Source organism: Salmo trutta, chromosome 2, assembly GCF_901001165.1.
Source record: "Salmo trutta chromosome 2, fSalTru1.1, whole genome shotgun sequence".
Classification (NCBI taxonomy): domain Eukaryota; kingdom Metazoa; phylum Chordata; class Actinopteri; order Salmoniformes; family Salmonidae; genus Salmo; species Salmo trutta.
The window spans coordinates 14,357,853-14,383,669 of NC_042958.1; the positions used below are offsets into that span (position 1 = coordinate 14,357,853).

Genomic DNA, 25,817 nt, shown 5'->3' on the forward strand with positions numbered 1-25,817 from the left:
GAGAGAGAGAGAGAGAGAGAGAGAGAGAGAGAGAGAGAGAGAGAGAGAGGGTTATTTTAGAGTGTGTGTGGAGGACTTGATTGAGCAGGACTGGATTATGGATGAGTGTTTTTCCAGTGAGTTGTGGGGCCTCCTCTCAGCAGCAGCCCCTAATTAAAGTGTGTGCTGCTGTAACGTTAATGAGCTCTGGCTCGTCACGACCAGCCAACCATCAACTGACTGGCCTGTCTCTGCACGGCACAGCCACACACACACACACACACACACACACACATGCTGGCACGCACACCGATACAGACATACTTAATCAAGCTCACTCCCACACAACCAACCATTTCTCAAGCTTATATGCTAGACATTACCTTACAGTGTACTCTCTCACTGACACACACAGAGACTAACTCTCTCTCTCCCTCTCCGTTCTCTCTCTGCAGAGCCTGCCCAGGTGACCATGGAGCTCCAGCAGCAGGAGGTGTCGTGGGGGGAGAGTGTGCGCTTCAGCTGCCTGGCCAGGGGTAAACCCACCCCCTCTGTGGTTTGGCTCCACAACGCCCTCCCCTTGGCCTCGTCACCACGCCACCGCCTGTCTGCCCGCGTGCTGCGTGTCATCAACGTGGGCCCGCAGGACGACGGCTTGTACCAGTGCATGGCTGAGAATGGCGTGGGCAGCTCGCAGGCCGCCGCCAGACTGGTCACCTTACCAACCGGTGTTCCGTCACGGTCAGGGAAGCTGCCCTCCATCCTGCGTCCGCTGAGCCCAGACAAGGTGCTGCGGGAGCAGGTCCCAGTGAAGCCTGGGGCCACGGGTAGCGTGCTGACCCTGGACTGCTCTGAGCTAACTGGGCAGATCTCTGTGGCAGAGGCCCCTGTCATCCTCAGCCAGCCCAGGACCGTCAAGGCCGACTTCTATGATCTGACCTGGAAACCTCGCCACGATGGAGGCTCTCCTGTGGTGGAGTACATCGTCAAGTACAGAAAGGTACAGGCCAGTTAACTGATGGACACACACGATGTTACACTCATTCAATGTAGATTGATATTTGTCTACAACTACAGATATGACTCATTCTCACATCATCCTCACTGACTGACTGATGCCTTCTCTCTCTCTCTCTCTCTCTCTCTCTCTCTCTCTCTCTCTCACTCTCTCACTCTCTCACTCTCTCACTCTCTCACTCTCTCACTCACTCACTCACTCACTCACTCACTCACTCACTCACTCACACTCACACACACACACACAGATAGAGGACCCTCCAGGTGAGTGGACCAGCAGCAGTATCTCTGGGTTTCTCCACAAGCTGACCCTGGCCAAGCTGCAGCCAGCCAGTCTGTACGAGGTGGAGATGTCTGCTAAGAACTGTGCTGGCCTGGGACAACCGGCCATGATGACCTTCAGGACAGGCAAAGGTACATCCATTCATCTATCTATTCATACAATCATCACAATGATTATCATATATCCCACTACCGTATTTGTGTCTTTTTGCAAACACTTGTTTTTTCCGTGCCAACAGGTCGTAGGGGTCCAGGAGGTCAGAACGAGCTCCCTAAAACTCCCCCAATACCATCACCTCGCCTCTCTCGTAAGTCCCCTGCCCCTCACCTACTGTCACTCTAACTAACCAGTGTGGTTGTTACATAGGTGACACACAGTTAGATCTCTAACATTCTGACAGAGCCCTTATCATACTGTTTGACTAGCTGTTAACCCCCCACTTTTCTACTCTGTACTAACACGTGACCTGTCTTGATCTCTCTTTCACTTTTAACACTCAAGGATGAGCTCACAGTAAGTCTTTGTAAGTTTACTGTACCTGCTCGTGTCTGTTCCTGTTTGGGCTTTTGTGTTTCTGAGTGTCTGTCCTTGTGTGCCTTAATATGGAACAATATTAGATTTGATGTCCGTTTAACCCCTATCACTTTTCCACAGCTCCCGAGGCCCCTGATAAGCCCACCATCTCCATGGCGACCGAGACATCTGCGTACGTGACATGGATCCCCCGCGGTAACCGTGGTTTCCCCATCCAGTCGTTCAGGGTGGAGTTTAAGAAGCTGAAAGGGAAGGGAGGGGGGGAGTGGGAGGAGGCCGTCACTAACATCCCCCCCCAACGACTGTCTGTGGAGATCACTGGCCTGGAGAAAGGTGAGCTTCATCACCACCATCATCATCGTCGTTCCCATCATAATGTTATTCCTCATTATGACAAATGGCGTCATCATCATTAGCATGACTCTCATTATCATGGACATTACACTATCAGTCATCATCATAATCCTAGCTATTTTAATAATGACTGTAATCAACATGGTGACCAGATGGTAACCATTAGTGTGAATGGAGAAACAGAGAGGCAGTGTAACTGGTGTTTAGTTAGTTTAACCCGCGTGGGCTTTCTGTTTCCCTGTAGGCATGTCCTATAAGTTCCGTGTGTTGGCGGTGAATGTGATTGGCGCCAGCCCCCCCAGTGCCCCCTCTAAGGCCTACACGGTGGTGGGTGGTGGCAGGCCCAACGAACGCCCTGTAGACGGACCATACATCACTTATAATGAAGCCATCAACGAGACCACCATCATCCTCAAATGGACGGTGAGTGGAACTGGTGTGTGTGTGTGTGTGTGTGTGTGTGTGTGTGTGTGTGTTATCGTCATATAAGTATGGCCATAACTCTTGTTTCTGTTGTTATGCTAACATTAAACCGTTCATAATCTTTCTCTCCACAGTACACTGCCGTCAACAACACCCCTGTCTACGGTTTCTACATCTTCTACCGGCCGACAGACAGTGACAACGACAGTGACTATAAGAAGGACGTGGTGGAGGGTGACCGCTACTGGCACTCTATCACTGACCTGCAGCCTGAGACGGCCTACGACATCAAGATGCAGAGCTTCAACGAGGGGGGAGAGAGCGAGTTTGGCAACGTGGTTATCTTAGAAACTAAAGGTGAGCAGATCTCATAGTCATCTTGGTGACACACGCTTACATTCCTATTAACATTTAGTCATTTAGCAGAGAGACTTACATTCCTATTAACATTTAGTCATTTAGCAGAGAGATATACATTGATATTAACATTTAGTCATTTAGCAGAGAGACTTACATTTCTATTAACATTTAGTCATTTAGCAGAGAGACTTACATTCCTATTAACATTTAGTCATTTAGCAGAGAGACTTACATTCCTATTAACATTTAGTCGTTTAGCAGAGAGACTTACATTCCTATTAACATTTAGTCATTTAGCAGAGAGACTTACATTCCTATTAACATTTAGTCATTTAGCAGAGAGACTTACATTCCTATTAACATTTAGTCATTTAGCAGAGAGACTTACATTCCTATTAACATTTAGTCATTTAGCAGAGAGACTTACATTCCTATTAACATTTAGTCATTTAGCAGAGACTTACATTCCTATTAACATTTAGTCATTTAGCAGAGAGACTTACATTCCTATTAACATTTAGTCATTTAGCAGAGAGACTTACATTCCTATTAACATTTAGTCATTTAGCAGAGAGACTTACATTCCTATTAACATTTAGTCATTTAGCAGAGAGACTTACATTCCTATTAACATTTAGTCATTTAGCAGAGAGACTTACATTCCTATTAACATTTAGTCATTTAGCAGAGAGACTTACATTCCTATTAACATTTAGTCATTTAGCAGAGAGACTTACATTCCTATTAACATTTAGTCATTTAGCAGAGAGACTTACATTCCTATTAACATTTAGTCATTTAGCAGAGAGACTTACATTCCTATTAACATTTAGTCATTTAGCAGAGAGACTTACATTCCTATTAACATTTAGTCATTTAGCAGAGAGATATACATTGATATTAACATTTAGTCATTTAGCAGAGAGACTTACATTCCTATTAACATTTAGTCATTTAGCAGAGAGATATACATTTATATTTACATTTTAGTCATTTAGCAGAGAGACTTACATTTATATTTACATTTTAGTCATTTAGCAGAGAGATTTATATTTACATTTTAGTCCTTTAGCAGACGTTCTTATCCAGAGAGACTTACATTTATATTACAATTTTAGTCCTTCAGCAGAGAGATATACATTTATATTTACATTTTAGTCATTTAGCAGAGAGATTTATATTTACATTTTAGTCCTTCAGCAGAGAGATTTATATTTACATTTGAGTCATTTAGGAGACGCTCTTATCCAGAGAGACTTACATTCATCTTAAGACAGCCAGGTGGGACAACCACACATCACAGGCATGTGTCAAGTTTTATAGATTTTCTATTTTTGGGGGGGGGGGTCGAGGTGTGGACGAGGAACACTATAGCATGCTTGTTAAAAAACACCATACGTGGCTAGGTTGGTCCAGCAGTCAAAGCCTCCAGAACACACATACTGCTGCAGCCAGAGGAGGCTGGTGGGAGGAGCTGTAGGAGGACGGGCTCATTGTAATGGCTGGAATGACATAAATGGAACAGTATCAAACATATGGAAACCACATGTTTGACTCCGTTCCAGCCATTACAATGAGCCCGTCCTCCTACAGCTCCTCCCACCAGCCTCCTCTAACTTGTCTCTCTTGCTATCCTATCCAATAAACAACAAAAGTATAATTCTTCATATAATTCATTTGATAGCCTGACTGTAATACATGTTGTTATATCAGGTAAACAAACCCCTCTCTCCCCCCAGCTCGTCTGAACCAGCGGCCCTCTCCATCGGAGGCGTCGTCCCAGAGACCAGAGCACCCCGGTGGGCCTGTGCCCCGCCCCAGCGACCTCCCCTACCTCATAGTGGGTGTGGTCCTGGGGGCCCTCGTCTTCATCATTGTAGCCTTCATCCCCTTCTGCCTGTGGAGATCCTGGGCCAAACAGAGTTAGTAGTGATGATGGTGATGGGAGGGCAGTGGTAGTAGTTGTTGGATTAATTACGACTTTGGGCTGGATTCAATCCGTATCGCCAATGTATTGCGGAAGATCAGCGTCAAAATGTAAAGATCATTTCCGATTGAGCCGACATATGCAGCGTTAACCGTGAATGCGGTCTCCACGACCACTGGAACATCACCTTTAGTTGTCAATTGAGCTATAAAGCGGCTCTTCAGCGCTACAGATTGAATAGAACCCTTAGTCATCACAATTATTGTGATGAACAGTTGTCCATCTGAATTGACCAATCCACAATTTTGAATTGACTAGTAATTCATAATTCCCTCAATTCTTCCCTCATATCCACATTCGTGTCGTGTGTCAGTCTTGTCCATATCTCACAACAGTGATTGTGTTTTCTCCCCTCCAGAGCAAACATCAGACCTGTGTTTCCCAGCTGTGGTGCACCCTGTCTCCTCATGCCAGTATACCATGGTGCCTCTGCAGGGCCTGGCTCTGGTTGGCCACTGCCCGCTGGACCCCCATTTGCCCCCACCGCACGCAATCTACCCCCCTAACAGAGAGTGCACGCCCAATGGGAAACACCATTACCCCACACACCGTCTGCCAGGAATACGCCAGGTGAGTTCCATCAACGTTGGGAGGTTAAGCTTATCAAGGTCGTGTCTTGTGGATCTGCCCAATAAATCTCTGTTGTGAGCGTATTAGCTTTGGGCACCTTATTCATTTGTTTTTCATGTGTAACAGAAGTCTAACAGATGTCTCTTGTTCCTATTGCAGGAGGATGTGGAGTATGATATGGAGTGTGGCACGCTGCTAGGACAGACCATGTCAAACGGACACGTCCCAGTCTACCACTACTCTAACAGGTAGGTACAGCACTGTTCTCACATATCCTCAATTTGTCAGTCATCCAGACAGTTTTTCAGTCCATCTGTTTATTTTAATTGTATTTATTTAACCTTTATTTAACTAGGCAAATCAGTTTAGAACAAATTCTTATTTACAATGACGGCCTACCAAAAGTCAAAAGGCCTCCTGCTGGGTTTACATGTGTATATACACTGCTCAAAAAAAAAGGGAACACTTAAACAACACAATGTAACTCCAAGTCAATCACACTTCTGTGAAATCAAACTGTCCACTTAGGAAGCAACACTGATTGACAATAAATTTCACATGCTGTTGTGCAAATGGAATAGACAACAGGTGGAAATTATAGGCAATTAGCAAGACACCCCCAATAAAGGAGTGGTTCTGCAGGTGGTGACCACAGACCACTTCTCAGTTCCTATGCTTCCTGGCTGATGTTTGGTCACTTTTGAATGCTGGCGGTGCTTTCACTCTAGTGGTAGCATGACACGGAGTCTACAACCCACACAAGTGGCTCAGGTAGTGCAGCTCATCCAGGATGGCACATCAATGCGAGATGTGGCAAGAAGGTTTGCTGTGTCTGTCAGCGTAGTGTCCAGAGCATGGAGGCGCTACCAGGAGACAGGCCAGTACATCAGGAGACGTGGAGGAGGCCGTAGGAGGGCAACAACCCAGCAGCAGGACCGCTACCTCCGCCTTTGGGCAAGGAGGAGCAGGAGGAGCACTGCCAAAGCCCTGCAAAATGACCTCCAGCAGGCCACAAATGTGCATGTGTCTGCTCAAACGGTCAGAAACAGACTCCATGAGGGTGGTATGAGGGCCCGACGTCCACAGGTGGGGGTTGTGCTTACAGCCCAACAACGTGCAGGATGTTTGGCATTTGCCAGAGAACACCAAGATTGGCAAATTTGCCACTGGCGCCCTGTGCTCTTCACAGATGAAAGCAGGTTCACACTGAGCACGTGACAGACGTGACAGTCTGGAGACGCCGTGGAGAACGTTCTGCTGCCTGCAACATCCTCCAGCATGACCGGTTTGGCGGTGGGTCAGTCATGGTGTGGGGTGGCATTTCTTTGGAGGGCTGCACAGCCCTCCATGTGCTCGCCAGAGGTAGCCTGACTGCCATTAGGTACCGAGATGAGATCCTCAGACCCCTTGTGAGACCATATGCTGGTGCGGTTGGCCCTGGGTTCCTCCTAATGCAAGACAATGCTAGACCTCATGTGGCTGGAGTATGTCAGCAGTTCCTGCAAGAGGAAGGCATTGATGCTATGGACTGGCCCGCCCGTTCCCCAGACCTGAATCCAATTGAGCACATCTGGGACATCATGTCTCGCTCCATCCACCAACGCCACGTTGCACCACAGACTGTCCAGGAGTTGGCGGATGCTTTAGTCCAGGTCTGGGAGGAGATCCCTCAGGAGACCATCCGCCACCATCAGGAGCATGCCCAGGCGTTGTAGGGAGGTCATACAGTCACGTGGAGGCCACACACACTACTGAGCCTCATTTTGACTTGTTTTAAGGACATTACATTAAAGTTGGATCAGCCTGTAGTGTGGTTTTCCACTTTAATTTTGAGTGTGACTCCAAATCCAGACCTCCATGGGTTGATAAAGGGAACACTAAAATAACACATCCTAGATCTGAATGAATAAAATAATCTTATTAAATACTTTTTTCTTTACATAGTTGAATGTGCTGACAACAAAATCACACAAAAATAATCAATGGAAATCCAATTTTTTTTTTTGAGCAGTGTATAATAATCATTCTCACCCAAACATCTCTCTCGCTCTCAGTGAACCTGGAGACGGAGGGGACTGCTGTCTGCCCGATGACTCCACCCTCCAGCTCCTCAACACCTCTGAACAGCCAATCAGCACTCAGGACCTGACGGGCAATGCCCATTTTTACAATGGGGACATCATACGGGAGAATGACATCAATCTAGGTACGTGTCTGTTGTCACAAAACTTTAACGTTAGGAAAACGTATGCATTCACCTCACACTTTAGCTATGAATGTGTGTATGCCCACTGCAGATGTCAAATAACCATGTATTTTCTTCCCCTCTCTGTCTGTGTAGACCTTCTACCCTGCTCTCCCTCTCCTCTGCTATCACTGGAGAAGTCCACATCAACAGCTACAACGCCAGAATCCCAAGATGCACTTCCACTCCAGAGTGAAACACCAGCGGGAGAAAAGGAGACGTCAGACTCAACAGATGCTTGAAAAACATCTAACAAAAGTCTTTATTTTTGTATCACAGATATTTATATATTTATGCTTTTGTACATAAACATTGTTTTGTTATGCTGTATATAAGGATATGTTCATATTGAAAAAGACATTTTTCTGTAACCCTGCTCTGTGATGGTATATTCATGTTTGCATACCTTGAGGAAGGAGGGGGAGTATCTGAGATGTGATTCCAATCCTGGTGCTGATTTAAGTTGGGCAGCGCATTCTGTTGAAGGTTTCATCTGACTGGCATGCCACTGTTTCTCTGACTGGGCACCAGCAGCACATCTACCAGTCTGCTGTAAGTCATTCCCTGTAGAACTCCTATGTTCCCCTTGTTTCCAACTCAAACATCTGGTTATTATACGATCCTGATAGTCGCATGTCAGAAAAACAAAAAAAGACCAATGGACAGGATTCTGCTGCTCAGTAGAGAGGAACAGAGAGAGCAAGCTTTTTGAGGGGGCACTACCTCAATATGTTCCACTGAAAATGCATTTTATACACCCCCCTCATGTATCAATCGGTTTTGACCCTGTGTTGTATATACTCCCTGTTCTGTTCAGTGTTGTCATAATGGTACAATTTAAGGTACAAGTGTCCGCCGTTTCATATAGAAATAACAGAAATATGAATTTTTCATCAAAAGTATTAAATGTATGCAACTTAAAATCATTCTGCCTTCAGTAGTTTAGAGTACAAAGAGATATATTGTATAGTTATTTATTTTTAGGAGCCTGATTTTTGTTTTTAATCACTGAATGGGAAAGATTCTGGAAGTTTTACCTAGCCACACACAAGCCGAATGAAATAACTTCTGAAATGAGTCTGTTTCTGCTGGTCACTACTCCAAATGACTGTGCCTTGTGAGGGGGATCTTTGACAGGTACGTCAGTATTATCCTTCCCTCACACATTGGTGCATCAGTATTAGCCTTCCCTGTGAGGCATCGGAGATCAAAATGAAGGAGTTCCTGAATCTGTAGTCCATCTTTGTGAGTAGCTGTTGTCATGGTTACACAGGCTGGAGCACTATTGCGTGTAAATAAAGCTTGTAATGAAATCACCTTTGTTTTCGCGTTTAATTTTTAACCCTGTTAAATGGTTTGTAGGGAATTGAAATAAAGCAGGTGTAATCGCAAAAATTCTTGCAAGCAGCCATTTCAGATAGCTGAGTGAGGGACAAATCAAAGCAAGCTGAAGGCACATACAGTACTGTTAAAGGGAAACCAGTGATATCTGGAGGGCATCCTGTTTCTGAAACAAACCAAGTTTAACAATAAATAAATAAAGGTTAATAAATCAACTTTATTTATTTACAGATACATACATATTATACTAACAATTGTCATAAGAAATATATTTACAAAATAGCTCTACACAAATGGGTTCTGTACAGCCACCATGATTTTAAGTTACTAGTTAGAATGTTGTGCAATGTCACAGTCAATGAAAGTACAAAACTCTTCATAGCACATTACAAGCAGATATGTGACGACGTTTGCAAACCATATGGTTTAGAAGCTTTATTTCCCCCATCGTAGATGTATAGGAGGGGAATGCTCAGTGAAATGCTATGACTTCAGTAACTCAGGCATCCGATGCCATGTTAAGGTGTCAAAGTAGAAAACACTTGAATGTGAGAGTAGGTTGAGTAACCATGAATAATAACATGATACCAACCAAGTCAGCTAACATACAGAACCGATCAGCAGCCCTTACAACTGCTTCAATCCACACAGAACAGTTGGAACTCCTGTCAATTCAATTGGCCATGACATTTCTCCACGTAATTCAATTGAACACATTTCTCACTGAAATGGAAACAGAACATTGCTGACTACCACGCACCTCAAGTCCCCTCACCTACACGGCAGAGCTCCCATCATGCCCCAGGATATGGCTGATGTTGTGGGCGGGGCGGTTGGGCTGTTTGCCCGAGTCTGCAGAGGAAGTGTTGGAGAGAGACAACAGGGGGGACATGGGCATGGCAGAACCATCAGGCTGCATTGCTGTGGCGATCTCTGGGAACAGCGAGGTGAGGCTGAAGTTGGACAGGTGTGGGGTAATCCCAGAGGAGTTGCTGATGGGCATAGGGGGCATGTCTGAGAGTAGGGGGAAGCTGGCCTGGGCGAACCCTACGGGGCGCGGGGGAGACAGGATGGAGCCGAAGCGGTTGTTGAGGGGGGCAGAGCTGCTCTTGTCGGTGCCGGGGCTGGTGAACATCTGGTTGGAGAAGTACTGGAGGGGTATGTCGCTGGGGTGGGCGGCAGAGGGGTAGGAGGGGTAGAAGGAGGGTAAGGTGTTCTGGGGCTCTACGGGTAGCAGGGCCGAGGGGCGGGAGGAGTTGGGCTGGCTGACAGGAGGGATAAAGGTAGAGTTGGCGTTGATAGGAGGAGGGGGATTCATCCCTCCTTCCGGGATGAAGGGGAAGCCAAAGTTCTGGGCCAGGTGTTGGTCAGGCACAAGGTTGTTGTCCCCAGCAACCTGGGCATTGTCTGCCATAAAGCGGACGATACTGCTGCGCCGCGCCTCACCCCCTGACTGTGGTCGACCCAGCAGGTGGACGTCAGGCTCAAAGGGGTTCCCAGGTCTCAGGCTGCCTGACCGTGGTCGCTCCCCAGGCCTCAGCTTCCCGCTCTGGGACTCCTGGGTGATGTGGCGGGAGCGCTGGCTGACTGAAGTGGGGGGTCTGGAGGGGGCAGGGGAGCGGCCTGGCTCAGAGCTGCTGTGGGGGGTAGGAGGGTGGGGGAGGCCTGCCCGTACCCCTGGGTGGGCACCCATGTTCCCACTACCCTGAGGGATGTGGCCCTTGTTGCCTTCCCCAAGCCTCATAGCTGAGGCCTTCTGTGTGGGAGGAACACTGGGGCTGGATGCTTTAGCCTGCATGTCCCCTGCAGAGCTGCCAGGCACACAGCCGTACTCCATACTGACCGGAGGACAGCACTGGACTGCCCTCTGGTGGTTGGTCTGCTCCAGAAGACTCTGCATGAAGCTCTGTTGACACCCCTCCTGGTCCAGAGGAAGCCCTGGAGCACCAATATGCACCCCCTGTGTCCCAGGATGGGGTCCACTGTACCCACCACGGGGTCGCCCATCCCCTGGAGGCCCCGGGCCCATTCGGAAACCCCCCTGCTGCCCCTGAGGGCCTCTCTGAGAGGAAGGACCTGATTTAGGCGTCATGTCCCCGCCACGGGACACCTGGACCTCGAAGCCCCCCAGTTGATGCCCGCCTCCAGCACCGCTCAGCGTTTTAAATGGAGGACACTCAGAAATCCTCTGGACGTCTGCAGAACCAGGGTGGTCTGGGGGCAGCCTGCTCTGAGGGTTATGTGCGACGTTGCCCTTCACTCTGGATGTGTCCAGGTAGCCCCGTAGGTCGGGTTGCTCCTGTGTAGTACTGCGGGTGGCCTGGAGATGGAGCCCCATGCGCTGCTGTTGCTCACCAGTGGATGAGCTCTTCCCAATGAGAGCCTCTGCTGAGTAGCTGGAGACCCGGTGGCGCTCCTGGCGCGAGGGGGCACAGCCCAGGTCGGAGGGCCGAGAGGCAGGGTTGCTGGGCTGGGAGGTCAGTTGCTGCTCCAGGTTCCTAGAGCTCATCAGCCTCTGCATCGTACTGTGGTCCTGACCAGACTGAAGGGAGGGGACAGGAGATAATAAATTATTTGATATTATAAACTGGGTGGTTCGAGCCCTAAATGCTGATTGGCTGACAGCTGTGGTATATCAGACCGTATACCATGGTTATGACAAAACATGTATTTTTACTCCTCTAATTACATTGGTAACCAGTTTATAATAGCAATAAGGAACCTTGGGGGTTTGTGGTATATGGCCAATTTACCACAGCTAAGGGCTGTATCCAGGCACTCCGCAATGCGTCGTGCATAAAAACAGCCCTTAGCCGTGGTATATTGGCCATATACCACACCTCGGGCTTTATTGCTTAATTTAGATAACACATGAAATACAAAAACATGCTTTATCATGCATATGCATACAATTTATCGCACCATTTTACTACCATAGAATACCAAGAGTACGTACTCAAAGTAAATGTAATCCTATCATTTTATGGCTATCATTCAAGACAGTCTCAGTACTTCCCTTACCTTGAGGTGTTCCTGCTGGGCCAGGTGGCTGCTGTGGTGAGCTCTGGGTCCTGCTGGTCCTGGCTGGCCCTCACAGCTCTTCTCCTGGTGCCGTGACCCAAAGTGCTGCTGCTGCTGCTGTTGCTGCTGCTGCTGGATCTGTTGCTGCTGGAGGTGCTGGTGTCTGGAGTGGGAGCTCTGCTGTTGAGGGTGTTGTTGATGGTGTTGCTGTGACTGGGCTTGTTGTTGGTGTTGCTGTTGTGTTTGCTGTTGGTGCTGCTGTTGATGAGACTGTTGATGTTGTGACTGTTGTTGGTGCTGCTGCTGTTGGTGTGTTTGCTGTTGGTGCTGTTGTTGAGACTGTTGTTGGTGTTGTTGGTGTGATTGTTGATGATGCTGCTGCTGTTGAACTCCAGTCTTCTCCAGGTGGTGTTGTTTCTGTTGCAGGCCCACAGGAGGGCCACCATGACCCCCTCCAACCAGCACCCGCTTCTTCTGGACGTGCTGCTCCTGCTGCAGCGCCCTCTGGTGGAGGCTGTGGAGTTGTGCAGGGTCAGGCTGGGTCAGGTGGTGCTGGAGCTGGTACAGGTGGTGCCTCTGGTGCTCCTGTTGCTGCTGCTGCTGCTTCAGGTAGAGGTTCCCCCCGAGGTGTTGGCCCAGCTGGGGTGCACCATGCTGGGGGTGGCCCTGAGGCAGGTGGAGCACACCTGGTTGGTTGTGTTCCTGTACGGGCAGCTGGGGGGTGCAGTGGCTCTCGGTGGGTCTGAGCACCGTACTCATGAAGGTGTTGCCTGAGAACAGGGTGCCAACTCCATCAGGGTTGATCCTGGTCATGATGGATGAGGTAGGGGGTAGTTGGGGTACCATCATCTGATTGTGGTCCAGGGGTTTGACCTCCATGCAGCCCACATTGGAGGCCGATGGGCAGGCCTTATGTCGCTTGTTACTGCTGGACAGCATCACATCGTCCTGGGCTGGCCGCTTGGACACGTCCTTGATGTGTCGTGGCTCACCCACCCCCACCTGGGGCCTCATCTGGGCACTCTTAAGTGGAGTGTACTCGTTCAGCTGGACTGAGCCCGAGCAGGGAGGAAGGACAGGGGTGGAGGGCTGGGAGACATGGGCTGAGTTCCCTGCAGGGGATGGGACTGAGCCCTGCTGCCCAGCCAGACTGGGGGAGCCTGGGTAGGCCTGCTGCTGACGGGAGCTGGGCCGGATTAGGTTGTTGACACTGAGGGTGCTGGCAGTACCAGACTGGGCCTGGCTCTGGGTTTGGGACTGGGAGTAGGAGAGGTTCTGTGGATGTCTGGCTCCGCTGGGTCCACTGCCTGCGGCCTCTCCAGCCTGGCCCCTGACAGACACCTGTGATGGGGGTTTAGCCGCTGGAGTCTCCATCTGTTTGGTGAGCTTCGTCTGTTGTCCAGCCCCCCTCTCTTTGCTGCTGGAGGCTTGCTGGGACTTGGGGTTGGGTTCCCATGCAGGCGTTGGGGTGTTTGTGGAGCCGGTGGGGTTGTCCACGGTGCAGCCCCCCACCCTCCTCCCAGGACTGTCCTGCTCCAACATAGCCAGGATATCAGCCTGCTCTGTGGTAAAAGTAAACGGTCCAAAATGACTCGGCGAGGAACTGACACTGTGGCCAGTAGGAAGCATGGACGCCACAGAGAAGCCCATTCCGCCACCTGCTCCACCAGACATGGGTGAGTCAGTCTGTCTGCTGGGAGCCTGAGGCTGATCCGGGGCCTCGTTGTCTAGTGTGTACACCTGCTGTGGGAGAGTGGAGTCCTTTCTAGAGGGCGCTGCATTACTCCTCACACTACCCTTCTCCATCGCTGCGCTGGGGTGGCCTTCTGTCTGAGGCTCCTTCTCCCTGCCTGACACCGCTGTCACTATCAGCTCAGCACGATGGGATGGTTTGGGGGTGGAAGTGGCCATGGTCATTTGCTGGTTCGAGAGTCTATTACAGGTGACCCGCTTCCTGTATTCTGATGGCATGGTCATGGGGACTGTTACAGAAGGTGAAGAGAAAGACAGTGCACCGGAGCAGGGGGTTGGAGTGGAGGGGACCGAGGGAAAAGCCACAGGCTGGGACTGGGTCTGGGTTGTAGGCTGAGACTCCTGGCTGTTGGCTGGCTTGGTCTGACCCGTTGATGAGGTGAGCTGAGCAGACTGGAGAGACACCATTGGTGTACTTTCTATTAAGCTTACAGTGTTGACTGAGGGTCGACATGCTGCTGACGACGTCACACCCGTAGATGTGGATCTAGTCTCTGTGGAAAAGGCACTAGTCAGCATAGATCTACTCTGTCTAGAACTGCCATTGGTGGCAGCTAATCTAGCTTGCACAGTGTTGACAGTAGTAGTGACAGGCTGTCTGTTCTGTGTGAATATAGGTCTAAGGTGAGTGGAGCTGTCACTAGGGGCAACAGCAGGTTGTTTACTCTGGGAAGAAACAATAGCACTGACTGTAGGCGTATCTGCTGCACACGTGATAGTGGTGACTGCAGATAGACTCACAACACTAGTGATAATGAGTTGACTCTGTGTGGAGCTGATACCGACTGTTGATGTACACGGAGTGACACTAGTGGCATTTGCCACAGAGGTTCTACTCTGTGTTGTGAATGCACTGGAGACAGTTGGCCCACTATGTGTAGCAGCATTGACACTACCATCTTTAGGTGTGGACTGTGAAGAGCCAACACTACTCACAGGTCTGCTCTGTGTGGAAGCCTCAATACTACTAACAGTGGGAGTGTTCACTGTGATGCTGACAGGGCCAGGCTTTGGCTGTATTGTCCCAGCAGCAGAGGATGGGATTCCCTGAGCCACAGTGGCCTCTTGTTCCTGACGGTCCCCTGTTACAGCCACTGGCTTGGCTGCGATGGTGACAGTACGACTAGTCTGTCCCTGTTTAGGCTCCTTCTTCCTAACCAACTTGGTCCTCTTGGTGGTGGCTCTCTTAGCTCTGGGCATTGAAGCTGTGCCAGGCTGTCTCCGCGAGGCCTTCCCTGTACCCACCACCAGACCTGTTCTGGGTGGAATCACACTGGGGATCGAGATCTGACTGACAGGGGAACTGTGTGAAGCTGCTGAAACCGTGACAGAAGGTGGCTGTTGTGGCACTATAGAGTAGGATGGTGGGGCAAGGGTCAGCTGGACGTTACTCTGGGTGGAGATGCATGGCGGCATGCCCTGTGAGATGCTCTGGTTGAGACTGCTGAGGGCTCCCAGGGTGTGCAGAGCCACGTTGGTGGTGGGCTCCTCAACGCTGGTGGGCTGGATCAGCTGGAGACCGCTCTGGCCACCCTGAGAGCCATACTTGTCCGAGGTCTTCATGGGCTGCAGGGAAAACACCTGTCCGTTCACAGTGATGGTCTGAGGGGTCGGGGGAACCGGGGGGGCCTGAGTTTGAGGGACAGGACGGGGTAGAATGTGGACCAACTGTTTACCCCCAAATATCTGTTGCCCAGTGGTGGAAGTTGGGCAGCTCGTTGCGACAATCTGATTGGGCATGACAGGTGCTGTAGTGGGCACCATGCCAACCTGAGGGTTCTGAGGAGGAGCAGGTGGAGGCTGATTGGAGGCCTGGATGATGACGATGTGCTGGCAAGGTGTCTGATTGGTTAAGTCCTCCCTGACAACCGACTGGGCTGAGCAGGGATTGGTCTGCTGTAGGATGACAACATTTGGGTTGTTAGTGTTCTGAGGAGCCGTTACCCCAGCAACCGTTGTCCCTGCAGGGTTTACTTGCAATACTTGCATGGTCTGGAGGAGGGGCATCACAGATGCCTGGGGGTGGGGCTGGGGCTGATTCATCAGGGCAGTCTGTGGATGGGGGAGAACTGTTGCCTGTTGAAGTACAGCAGGTTGAGGTTGTGACATCATAGCTGAGTGGGTTACCACAGCAGGCTGGGGCATTATGGCTGACTGAGGAAGGATGGCACACTGTGGTTTGGGGGCCGTGACAGGCTGAGGCTGGTGCTGGGCCAGGATAGCTGGTCGTAGCTGGGTTGTCCTCTGTATGGAGGGCTGGGCTTGGATATGGGCAGTGATGGGTGCCTGGGGCTGTATGGGTACCTGTGGCCTCATTTGAATATGAATGGGTTGAACTGATGGTTTAGTGCCCATGGGGCATACAGACACCTGCTGCCCAGTGGCGCTAGTCTCCTGTGTGGAGAGAGACGGGCAGACAGGTTGCACTGTGTTCCCAGCCAGCTGTAGGGTAGTCCAGGTGGTCTGTGTGCTCCCTGCTGCACTGGCCCTAAGGAGGGTTGAGCTGCTGGGGATAGTCGTATAGCTCAGAGTCCTGCTGGCAGCGTTCTGGGTGCTTATAACCTGGGGAAGGGCTGTAAGGCTGGGGATAGGCTGGAGAGGGAGTTGGGTGGCCAGACTGGCTGCGACGGTGAGACTAGGGGCTGGGGTGGCAGGCTGGGGCTGCTGTGGCAAGGCGGTGGTGACAGTCGGTAGAGGGCAGAGACCCTGTAGGGTAAAGTAGGACACAGAGGGCGGCAGTTTTGGGGCTGAAGGTGCCTCTGCTACACGCTGTTCCACCAGCCTGATGCCAGGTATAGACACTGTAGGGGCAAGGGTTGCCCCAGGGAGGAGCGGAGGGGCAGAGGAAGAGACGCTGACGTGCTTAAGAACCCTGTTCACCCTTACCCCTGCTGTAATGTCACAAGATGACTGAACAATCACAGCCTCAGCATGTTGCTTCCCCTGATCGGAGGCTGGACTAGGTTCCTTTCCTGTTGGGCGTATCACATTCCCATTGGAGTAGACAATAATTCTTTTGGGGAGCTGGTGAGTGGGCGTTACTTTGGCAACCTTTGCACAGCGCAACTTGCCCTTCCAGTGGACAGTGGGGTCATCCAGGAAGTTGATTTCGTGGGCTTTTAGCAGCTCAATGTAATGGCCGCTCTCCTTCCGCAGCTCCTCCAGCTGATGCCGCAGCCGCCGGATCTCCTCAGCTGCAGAAATAGGAGACAACAAGGATTAGTTGTCATCAACACAGGACTCTCAAACGTTCAGACACGTACACACAAACACTGTCAAATGCAAGCAAACACATAGGAAAACACTCAAAGGAATTAAATACTTCTGCACTGTCAAAACATACATGTAAATGTCACAAACTCTCATCTCACCTTGTACTAGGTCTCCTCCCTTGAGAAGCATGGCATCATTTTGTTTCTGCAGCTCAATTATGTAACGGTAGGCCTGGTCCAGGATCATGTTCTTACTCTAAAGACAGACAGGGAGGATGTCAGCATGGGATTTCCATGTATACAAAACTCAAGTCAAAACAGATGGCAGGATATCAACAGGAGCTTCACAGACAAGACCAACTGAGACCAACTAATAGCTTCAGACCAAAGGATAAATACTACACCTTTAAAAGCAAACCAAGCCTGTAAGTTCTATGGTTTGGTCCAAAAACACACTAAGGTGTGTGTGTGTGTGTGTGTGACTATGGGTTAGGCCTACCTGCTTCAGTGCCTGGGAACAGGGTAGAAGGTCCCCAATACGGTTAATTCCAGCGTTGATCTTCTCTTTTCGCTGTCTCTCAACTAAAGGACAAAAACAAAACCTTAGCGAGTCATTCCCACAAAATCCTGAGAAACAACAGAAAAACACTAAAACAACATCTCACCTGCATTGTGAGATTCCTTGTTTTTTTTCTTCCTGCAAGAGAAAATGTATAAAGAGGTTAGCTAATGTTGTGTGTCTGAAAACGATACCCATATCAATGCAGAAGACTGCATGCTTTTCTGTGGTAAAGCGCTGACAATACATACGCCAAGGGATCCTTCCCACAGGCGTAACAATGGTCAGAAGGATCTGCGTTTTGTCCTTACCGTGGTTTATGTCCAGGAGTCTGGTTCTCTGTCATCTCTGGCATCCTGGCCTACTGTACTGCCTGGTCACCACGCTCGCAGGCCAAACATTAAATCCCTTCCCTGGCCGACCTGCAACCCAAACACTCATAAGAGACCAATGAGTGAGGAGGTATGATGACTAGACAATAGAAAAAAACGTTGATTACAAATAAGTAACGGATCATAAATGACAAGACTGTTGAGCAACAACAAAACTTCCAAATTCAAGTAGCCTCATGTTGTGCTGCCTTTACTCATCACAACAATATGGGACAATGTAAATGTAAGATACGCAGACCTTTGCCAAGGTTCATGTAAACAATGAGCTTAGTCCAACGCTGTGTGAATCGGTTATCCCAGTTAACATTAGCTGAAAATAATGAATAAATATTCCGACAAAATGTTTAGAACTCAATATATTGGGGGCAATGGATAGCGTTCTATTGGAAAACAATTAAAATGTAGTTAACCCACTAACATCCTCATTTTCAACCTATACTTTCCAAGTAACGTTAGCTACGTCGTAGCTAGGGGGCCGAGAACTACGTAGCTATCTCATTAGCACTACTATACTGGTGTTGGAGTAGTTTCGCACAAGATAAACCCTATTTTGGTAGTGAATTTATGCGACAATGACGTAAAACACAGGTTCACACTCACAGTACATGATGGTATAACCATATTGTGCTAGCTAAACAAACAGCCACCCAGCCAGCTAGTTGTTAGCTCGCTAGCTAGATCACTATGTAGTAGCTTGGGTACATGTCAAGCTTGCTAGCTAGACTTGCTGAACAAAAATGCAATCAGAAAACCCCCTGGAAAAGTTGGGAAAAAGAATAAGCTAGCAAATTACCTGTAGTTTCGCCATTATGGGACTTCGTTCCTGACAAAACTTTGGTTCTCTCTGGCAATAAACTCCACTCACAACCTAACAGGAGAAAGGGGCGTAAGTAAACTGAGACGAACGATCGGGAATCAAGAGATTCGAGCTATGATCCAATCAAAATGTGTACTGGGACTTAGTCATGTATTGTGATTTGAATGATTGACGGATCAAGCAGGATTTATCCATACTGTACACAAATTAAACAGTCAGATGACATTGTTTAATATTGTATTTTTTTTTTTATACCATATCGTTCGTATATATATAGATATATTTCACTTCCTACTATAGAGCAAATTGTGCCTCAGGGATAAACATTCAATGCTGAGTCTCCTCTACTTCTCTGCCCGTGCATTGTGAACTATGACGGATATAAAGTCCCTTCGGAAAGTAGTCAGACCCCTTGATTTTTTCCACATTTTGTTACGTTACAGCCTTATTCTAAAACTGATTAAATCGCCCCCCCCCCAAAAAAGAAATTAAAATCAAGCTACACACAATGACAAAGCGAAAACAGGCAAAGAAATATTTGCAAATTTATTAAAAATAAACTGAATTACATGTATAAGTATTCAGACCCTTCACTTAGGACTTTGTTGAAGCGAGTACAGCATCGCGTCTTTTGGGGACAACAATACAAGCACCTGTATTTAGGGAGTTTCTCCCATTCTTCTCTGCAGAGCCGCTCAAGCGCTGTCAGGTTGGATGGGGAGCGTTGCTGCGCATACATTTTCAGGTCTCTCCAGAGATGTTCGATCGGGTTCAAATCCTGGCCACTCAAGGATATTCAGCAGCTTGTCCCGAAGCGACTCTTGCTCAGGGTCGTTTTCCTGTTGGAAGGTGAATCTGAGCACTCTGGGGCAGGTTTTCATCAAGGATCTCTGTACATCTTTCCCTCGATCCTGACGATTCTCCCTACCCTGCCGCTGAAAAACATCCCCAACGCATGATGCTGCCAGCACCATGCTTCATCGTAGGTATGGTGCCAGGTTTCCTCCAGACGTGATGCTTGGCATTCAGGCCAAAGAGTTCAATCTTGGTTTCATCAGACCAGAGAATCTTATTTCTCATGGTCTCAGAGTCCTTTAGGTGCCTTTTGGCAAACTCCAAGCGGGCTGTCATGTGCCTTTTACTGAAGAGTGGCGTCCATCTGGCCACTCTACCATAAAGGCCTGATTGGTGGAGTGCTGCAGAGATGGTCATCCTTCTGGAAGGTTCTCCCATCTCCACAGAGGAGCTCTGTCAGTGACCATTGGGTTCTTGGTCACCTCCCTGACCAATGCCCTTTTCCCCCGATTGCTCAGGTTGGCCTGGCTGCCAGCTCTTGGAAGTGTCTTGGTGGTTCCAAACTTATTCCATTTAAGAATGATGGAGGACACTGTGTTCTTGGGGACCTTCAATGCTGCAAAATGTTGTGCCTTGACACAATCCTGTCTCTGAGCTCTGCAGAAAATTCCTTTGAACTCATGGCTTGGTTTTTGCTCTGATATGCACTGTCAGCTGTGGGACCGTATATAGACAGGAGTGTGCCCTTCCAAATCATATCCAATCAATTGAATTTACCACAGGTGGAGAAACATCTCAAGGATGATCAATGGAAACAGGATGCACCTGAGCTCAATTTCGAGTCTCATAGCAAAGGGCCTGAATACTTATGTAAATAAATAAGTTTTATCTTTTTTTTTTCCTTCCTTAAATTCACAAGGAAATTCTAAAAACCTGTTTTCGCTTCGTCATTATGGGGTATTATGTGTAGATTGCGGAGGATTTTTTTATTTAATCCATTTTAGAATAAAGCTGTAAAAGTCAAGGGATCTGAATACTTTAAGGTACTACTTGTATGATTGTAAACTATGATTGATATACAGACACATTACCGTTTACGGTCTGATCTACATCATGAAATAGAAATAATGAACCCACAATGCAAATAGCATTTATTTTATTTAGAGGTTAAAAAGTCTTACAATATAGAGCTCCAGAAAAGATCATTTTCAAAAGGAGAAAACAAAACATGCTTTTACTACAGTGGAGGACAGTATTCTCCCAGCATGCAGTGGAGCAGGTTTCTCCTGGGCTTCAGGTTCTGTTGTAAGGGGCCCTACAGACAGTGGAAACTACCAAACCAACACACAACCTTCCCACAATGGTCATGAATGAAGCGCACAAAAAGGTTACAGATACATGTGGAAAGATCTAGTTGGCTGGGTTCCTACTAAAGGGGCCAATAAAGGTTAGCCTCAGTACTAGACAGTACTCCAGCTAACTTATAAAGTGCCAATCTAAACAGAAGCATCCACAACAATCTCACTCATGCACTTCACCTAGGCTGAGAGAACTCCATCTTAGCCAGTCAATTGAACTGCTCTAGTCCTTAAACAGAGACCCGCCTCCTGTTCCTGAACTGCCAAGTACTCAAGCAACCCCTGCTTGACGTCTTGTTCATTGTCACATCTTTGTACTTCGACAAAAACATCAACATCGTAATAAACCAGTTATTTCCTGTGATCTCATACACCTTTGCCCATCTCACACCCTGATCTCTCTGAAGGTTTCCTGAACTCTCTCACAGCATCTGTGGCAAGCCCAGGAGAAGCCCTGAGCCAATCAGCATCAATATATATATATGTAACGAAAAGAGCTGAAAAGAAAAAGATCTAAAAGGGGGGATTAAATAGATGGGTTGAGAAACAAAACCATTCAGAAACAAAGAGTGGAATCCACTCCCTCAAATCTCCCCACAACTTGAAACCGTTCATCCTTCCTCATGCCCGCTCTGTGGGGCGCTCCGTTCCCCCTCTGGACTGGCATCAGAGCTTTGACGTCAATAGGGGGCATTGCATCACAGCGCAAGGCTCACAATTTGCATATTGCTAGAAGAAACAGTAAGTCTCATCCACCAGTAAAAACTCTTCCCATAAGTCCCTGGGCTCAGGTGACAAGGGGATGAGTTCAGTGTTCCAAACGTGTCACCATTACGACGAGAAGCATCACTCCATGGTTGCCAGTTGGACTTCCTTTGTCAACGATAGTCTCTTACTGTAAAAGATTTTCCCTATTCAGTTCTATTGGGTTTTTTAGTACAAACCGCATTTAAAACAACTCAAACAGTATGATTTGCAAACACAGAAACCCCCCACCATATCTAAACTGTCTTAAGTCAGCAGCTTTTCTGAGCACTTTTGGATTCTGAATCCTTTATTTTGTTTTCAAATTTCTAAATAAAGAAAAGTAGTAAAAATAAAATGCAAAATGTGTTTGTTTTGTTGCAAAATAAAAATGCAGCCATGTTTTGTTTTTTAAACTTTGAATTTGTTTTTTCTCTTTTTAACGTCCTTTGAAGAAAGTGGTGAATGTGTCAACCCATGGGCATCTGTCACAGTTCTGTTTCTTGGGAGGCGGGGCACGACCATGCTCTTTCCAGAGGCTACTCTGCCTTCTGCAGATCTCCCCCAGGGGGCGCACAAGGGCTGCGCAGGCTCTTCTGAAGCACGTGGGCATCTGCCGGTTCTATCCTCTTGTAGTAGTTCTTTTTCGTCTCAATGATCTCAAAGCCAAACTTCTGGTAGAAGTCGATTGCAGACTCGTTGCTGATCTGCACATGACTGTCAGGAGGAAGGAAGGAAGCGTGTGAATTAGAGGTCAGGGATGAACGGATATGTGGGTGACATTTTCAACTGAACACTGAGGGTGCATCTCAAAAGGTTGCCTCCTTGATATGCACTGATGTGAAAACATAGGACTGGTGAGAGCTAAGCAAGATGGTGTATGCCCATACCAGGCAATTTTTGTCCAGATCTTTCACATCAATGCACATCGACACAAGGAGAGAAAGCCCTAAAAAAATATTGAGATTATAAACCTACAGGTAAATGTTGTCAAAAGTGCCATCCTTCTCACAGATGTTTAACACATGGTTCAGCATCTTCGTTCCTGGTTACAATAAAAGACAGAAGACTAGGAGTTTGACAATATGCAATACACAGGTTATCATGACCTGATACTGTGTTAACAGTGTAAGAGGATACAAGGAAATATGGTGTGACGCTGGCTATTGCTGGTGTATGAAACCAAGAAAAGATTGAGCTGTACCTATGCCTAATCTGCGGTAGGGCGCTAGGCAGCCCAGTGTCATGATGTACAGTCTCTTCTGGTTCTGAGAGTGGTCCACTCTGCAGCACACTGCCCCCACCGCAATGTCATTGAAGTACGCTGCAAACACAGGGGTCAGAGGGCAGGCGTATTACATCAGTGCCATGCTGCAGTTTTTCCTCATACTACACCATTAGTTCATTACCAAAACAAGTGCATCAATATCAGACAACATAAGACTATGTGGTTGGGCAAGCCTGTCTCGTCTTACCTAGCTTGGCGAGCTCTCCCACTTCGAGCACGTCCTTGTAGAATTTGTCATTGTAGCTGACGGGGAAGATGACCTGGTTGAGGCGTTTCAACTGTTTAATGTTGTGGGGCGTAACATCCCCCAGCTCGATCCGGCTACTGGAACAAGAGCAGAACGGTCAACCAGCTTGGGACACAGGTGGGGGTGGACTCCAAGCAACAAAGATAATGTGGCGCTCCTATCCAGAGTGAATCCTACACAGGTGCGTAGTACATACCCATACACTGGCCTATGTAGACAACTCATTAACTATGTTGATAAACTTAGACATGTCTAACAGTTTGCTTGAGGACATGGTCCTGTCTGTGCTTTGACCACTTCTAGGGAGCAGACAGGGAAGCCAGTTTTCTGCCACTGTGAGCCATCTGGACCAGCCCAGATGCACTGACAGCTGCCGCCTCCCATCCCAAAAGGCCAACACGCATACGCCACAACGCCAGACACGCAGACAAAATCTGCCCCCTAACGCAAAAACATAAATTCAATGGCGGGCTGGATGACATGTTAGTTGCAACTAGAAGCAATCTTTATGCATGTATGCACACTTTCCTGTGTGCATTGATCATTTAAGATAAGTCAAGATGCATATGCAAATGTCAATCTCTGCGACCAAGAGTTTTGTTTTCGTGTCTTAACTGTTTGCCTCAAATTGACCTCCCCCGTGGAGCGCACAGAGGTATTTATAGGGCGGCTCCTTATGTTAAAACCTCTAGGCAGACAACAGCTGCTGCTCACGTGTTCGCCAGCAGTCAGAATAGAGCGGCAGCAGAGATCAGGCAACATTGCAGATATTCAAACCTAAGACATCTGCTCTGCAAATTAAAAAACCCAAGACACCACGTCATGAGACCCCATTGGACTTTGCAGACAAGATGGTGACGTGTTAGCAAAACTTGTTAAGTAAATATCAACCTGAAAAACTGTGGTTTGATTGTTTCAACATTGAATCTACACAGCAGTCTTTTTTGATCCACTGATGCCATTCCTGTTGACACTTTAAAATGGAGCTAGAAATGCCCTAAGTAGTTGGCTACATACAGTAGTAAACATTTGCTACATTGTGTCATTCCCCCATAAAGATCCTATTAAATTCCTAATTCTAACCATTCCACTTATACTAGCTAGTTACTTACATGAGTAAGAGATGCAGAATGTACCTAGTGTTTCCCAAGCAGCAGTGAGGGAACTGATATTTTGTGAACTTGACAGATAATTGCACAAGATGAACAAAGCACCTAGTTTTATGGTTGATGCTTATGCCCCAAACAGTACAGTTGAATCATTGAGTTATTGAATCATTTAGCTAGGTTGCCTAATAAGCTAGCTAATTAGCCAAGTTAGCTAGCGAATCAACGCTGCCCTGCTTCACAGAAACCAGTGATACTAGTTAAACATTCTTCAAATAAACTGCTGACAAACGTGAACATTATGCTAACGTTAGGTAGTGTGACCACAAATAGAAGGAGCATTGGTGGAGTGACAGTTATCATGTGTTCCATGTTGAAGTTAGCTAGCTAGCGTTAGCTACCTAGCCGCGTGGTTCACCAGTTAAGTAAAGTAGTTAGCTAGTTAGTTGAACAAGGTTGGAGTTGAGAGTGGCGTAAAGTAGCCTAGTAGTAATTATCTATAGCTAGCGTCAAAGTAGGACATCGAATTTCAGGTTAGCTAATTAGCTACACGTCACGAACTAACAGGCAGGTTACGAACTTGTCCGACTTTTGTTCAAGCATGGTTAATTTGATGGGTAATGCAGGCACTACTAGCCACACTTAGCAGGTTAACGATGCTATTTGCTAACTAGCTAGCTAGCCAATGACAAACGGTGGTTAGCGAAACGAAAATCACTGTAGTGCCATCATTGGCAGATTATTTTACCCCTAATCGCGCAAAGGGTTTAGCTAGCAGCAGCATTGCAACCACCTCCCCGCCTGTAGAAAAAAAAAAAAAAGACAAGAAAAATAAACTTCACTCGTGATAAGAACATAGACATGTCTCTAAATTGCTTTACTCACCCTTTCATTGTAAACGACTGTTATCCCTTAAATTCGATGTGACTAAAGTTCTGAGTAGTTTATGGTTCGGTTGGGGGAATTTTGACAGAGTTGGGGTTGCCTCCCGTTGTACCCTCCACATGTGTTGCTAGCTGTTAGCTTAGCTACCGCACTCCTCCACGGCCGACTGTCAACTCTGACCCCGCATGCGCAGAACGTTAATGTAGCTACATTATTATTATTAATCCAGGTGTTTTTATTAGTCAGGTTGATGAAATGTCACAAATATTACTGTTTTTATTATAAACCAAGTTTTGTGTTTGAAATATTGAAACATTTCGGGATGTTTGTTGTTGAGGTATGGACTGACCTTTGACATTTTTGTTAGATTTTTAAATGTCATTTTTTCACATGTTTTAAATTATTCAATTTCTGATCATTTGTGGCGCAACTTGATATTTCATTGTTGTAAACTATCGTCATGCAAATCTCCAGTGTCCCACAGTGCAATCCATCTTTTTTACACGCAACAACAAAATTATGGGTCTACCGCCATTTTGGCTCAAATG

The 25,817-nt window shown here is 47.6% G+C and overlaps 3 protein-coding genes across 5 annotated transcripts; 1 reads left to right on the forward strand and 2 right to left on the reverse strand.

Annotated features, from left to right (window-relative positions):
- The first annotated feature begins 97 nt into the window (after positions 1–97).
- Positions 98–9,068, forward strand: boc (BOC cell adhesion associated, oncogene regulated). Its single transcript, XM_029691031.1, has 12 exons — positions 98–116; positions 435–979; positions 1,245–1,410; positions 1,518–1,586; positions 1,934–2,146; positions 2,412–2,590; positions 2,725–2,947; positions 4,690–4,872; positions 5,296–5,507; positions 5,667–5,755; positions 7,562–7,713; positions 7,849–9,068. Exons 1-12 carry the CDS (start codon positions 98–100, stop codon positions 7,992–7,994), a joined length of 2,196 nt encoding a protein of 731 aa, XP_029546891.1. The 3' UTR covers positions 7,995–9,068.
- A 222-nt stretch (positions 9,069–9,290) lies between these two features.
- Positions 9,291–19,009, reverse strand: usf3 (upstream transcription factor family member 3). 2 transcript variants are annotated; one of them, XM_029695328.1, is made up of 7 exons: positions 18,823–19,009; positions 17,949–18,059; positions 17,744–17,775; positions 17,578–17,660; positions 17,238–17,334; positions 12,115–17,060; positions 9,291–11,635 (listed from the first exon to the last, which is right to left on the reverse strand). In XM_029695328.1, exons 2-7 carry the CDS (start codon positions 17,990–17,992, stop codon positions 9,869–9,871), a joined length of 6,969 nt encoding a protein of 2,322 aa, XP_029551188.1. In that variant the 5' UTR covers positions 17,993–18,059; positions 18,823–19,009; the 3' UTR covers positions 9,291–9,868. The 2 variants fall into 2 exon arrangements, with proteins under 2 accessions (XP_029551188.1, XP_029551197.1); XM_029695337.1 differs by having other exon boundaries at positions 17,949–18,073.
- Positions 19,010–20,780: 1,771 nt separating this feature from the next.
- Positions 20,781–25,434, reverse strand: naa50 (N-alpha-acetyltransferase 50, NatE catalytic subunit). Of its 2 annotated transcripts, none has more exons than XM_029695357.1 (5): positions 25,270–25,434; positions 23,219–23,352; positions 22,948–23,067; positions 22,722–22,788; positions 20,781–22,460 (listed from the first exon to the last, which is right to left on the reverse strand). In XM_029695357.1, exons 1-5 carry the CDS (start codon positions 25,275–25,277, stop codon positions 22,283–22,285), a joined length of 507 nt encoding a protein of 168 aa, XP_029551217.1. In that variant the 5' UTR covers positions 25,278–25,434; the 3' UTR covers positions 20,781–22,282. The 2 variants fall into 2 exon arrangements, with proteins under 2 accessions (XP_029551217.1, XP_029551209.1); XM_029695349.1 differs by having other exon boundaries at positions 23,219–23,355.
- Between the last annotated feature and the right edge of the window lie 383 nt (positions 25,435–25,817).

Excerpts from the sequence above, each read along its gene's own strand:
- usf3 (XM_029695328.1), bottom strand. The coding sequence starts at position 17,992 with ATGCCAGAGATGACAGAGAACCAGACTCCTGGACATAAACCACG. Across the intron at positions 17,661-17,743 it reads CAAGGAATCTCACAATGCAG|TTGAGAGACAGCGAAAAGAG; the intron begins GTGAGATGTTGT and ends TTTGTCCTTTAG. Across the intron at positions 11,636-12,114 it reads CCCAGCAGGAACACCTCAAG|TCTGGTCAGGACCACAGTAC; the intron begins GTAAGGGAAGTA and ends CCCTCCCTTCAG.
- naa50 (XM_029695349.1), bottom strand. Across the intron at positions 22,789-22,947 it reads CTACCGCAGATTAGGCATAG|GAACGAAGATGCTGAACCAT; the intron begins GTACAGCTCAAT and ends TATTGTAACCAG. Across the intron at positions 22,461-22,721 it reads ACTTTTGACAACATTTACCT|TCATGTGCAGATCAGCAACG; the intron begins GTAGGTTTATAA and ends TCCTCCTGACAG.
- boc (XM_029691031.1), top strand. Across the intron at positions 4,873-5,295 it reads GAGATCCTGGGCCAAACAGA|AGCAAACATCAGACCTGTGT; the intron begins GTTAGTAGTGAT and ends TCTCCCCTCCAG. Across the intron at positions 5,508-5,666 it reads GTCTGCCAGGAATACGCCAG|GAGGATGTGGAGTATGATAT; the intron begins GTGAGTTCCATC and ends TTCCTATTGCAG.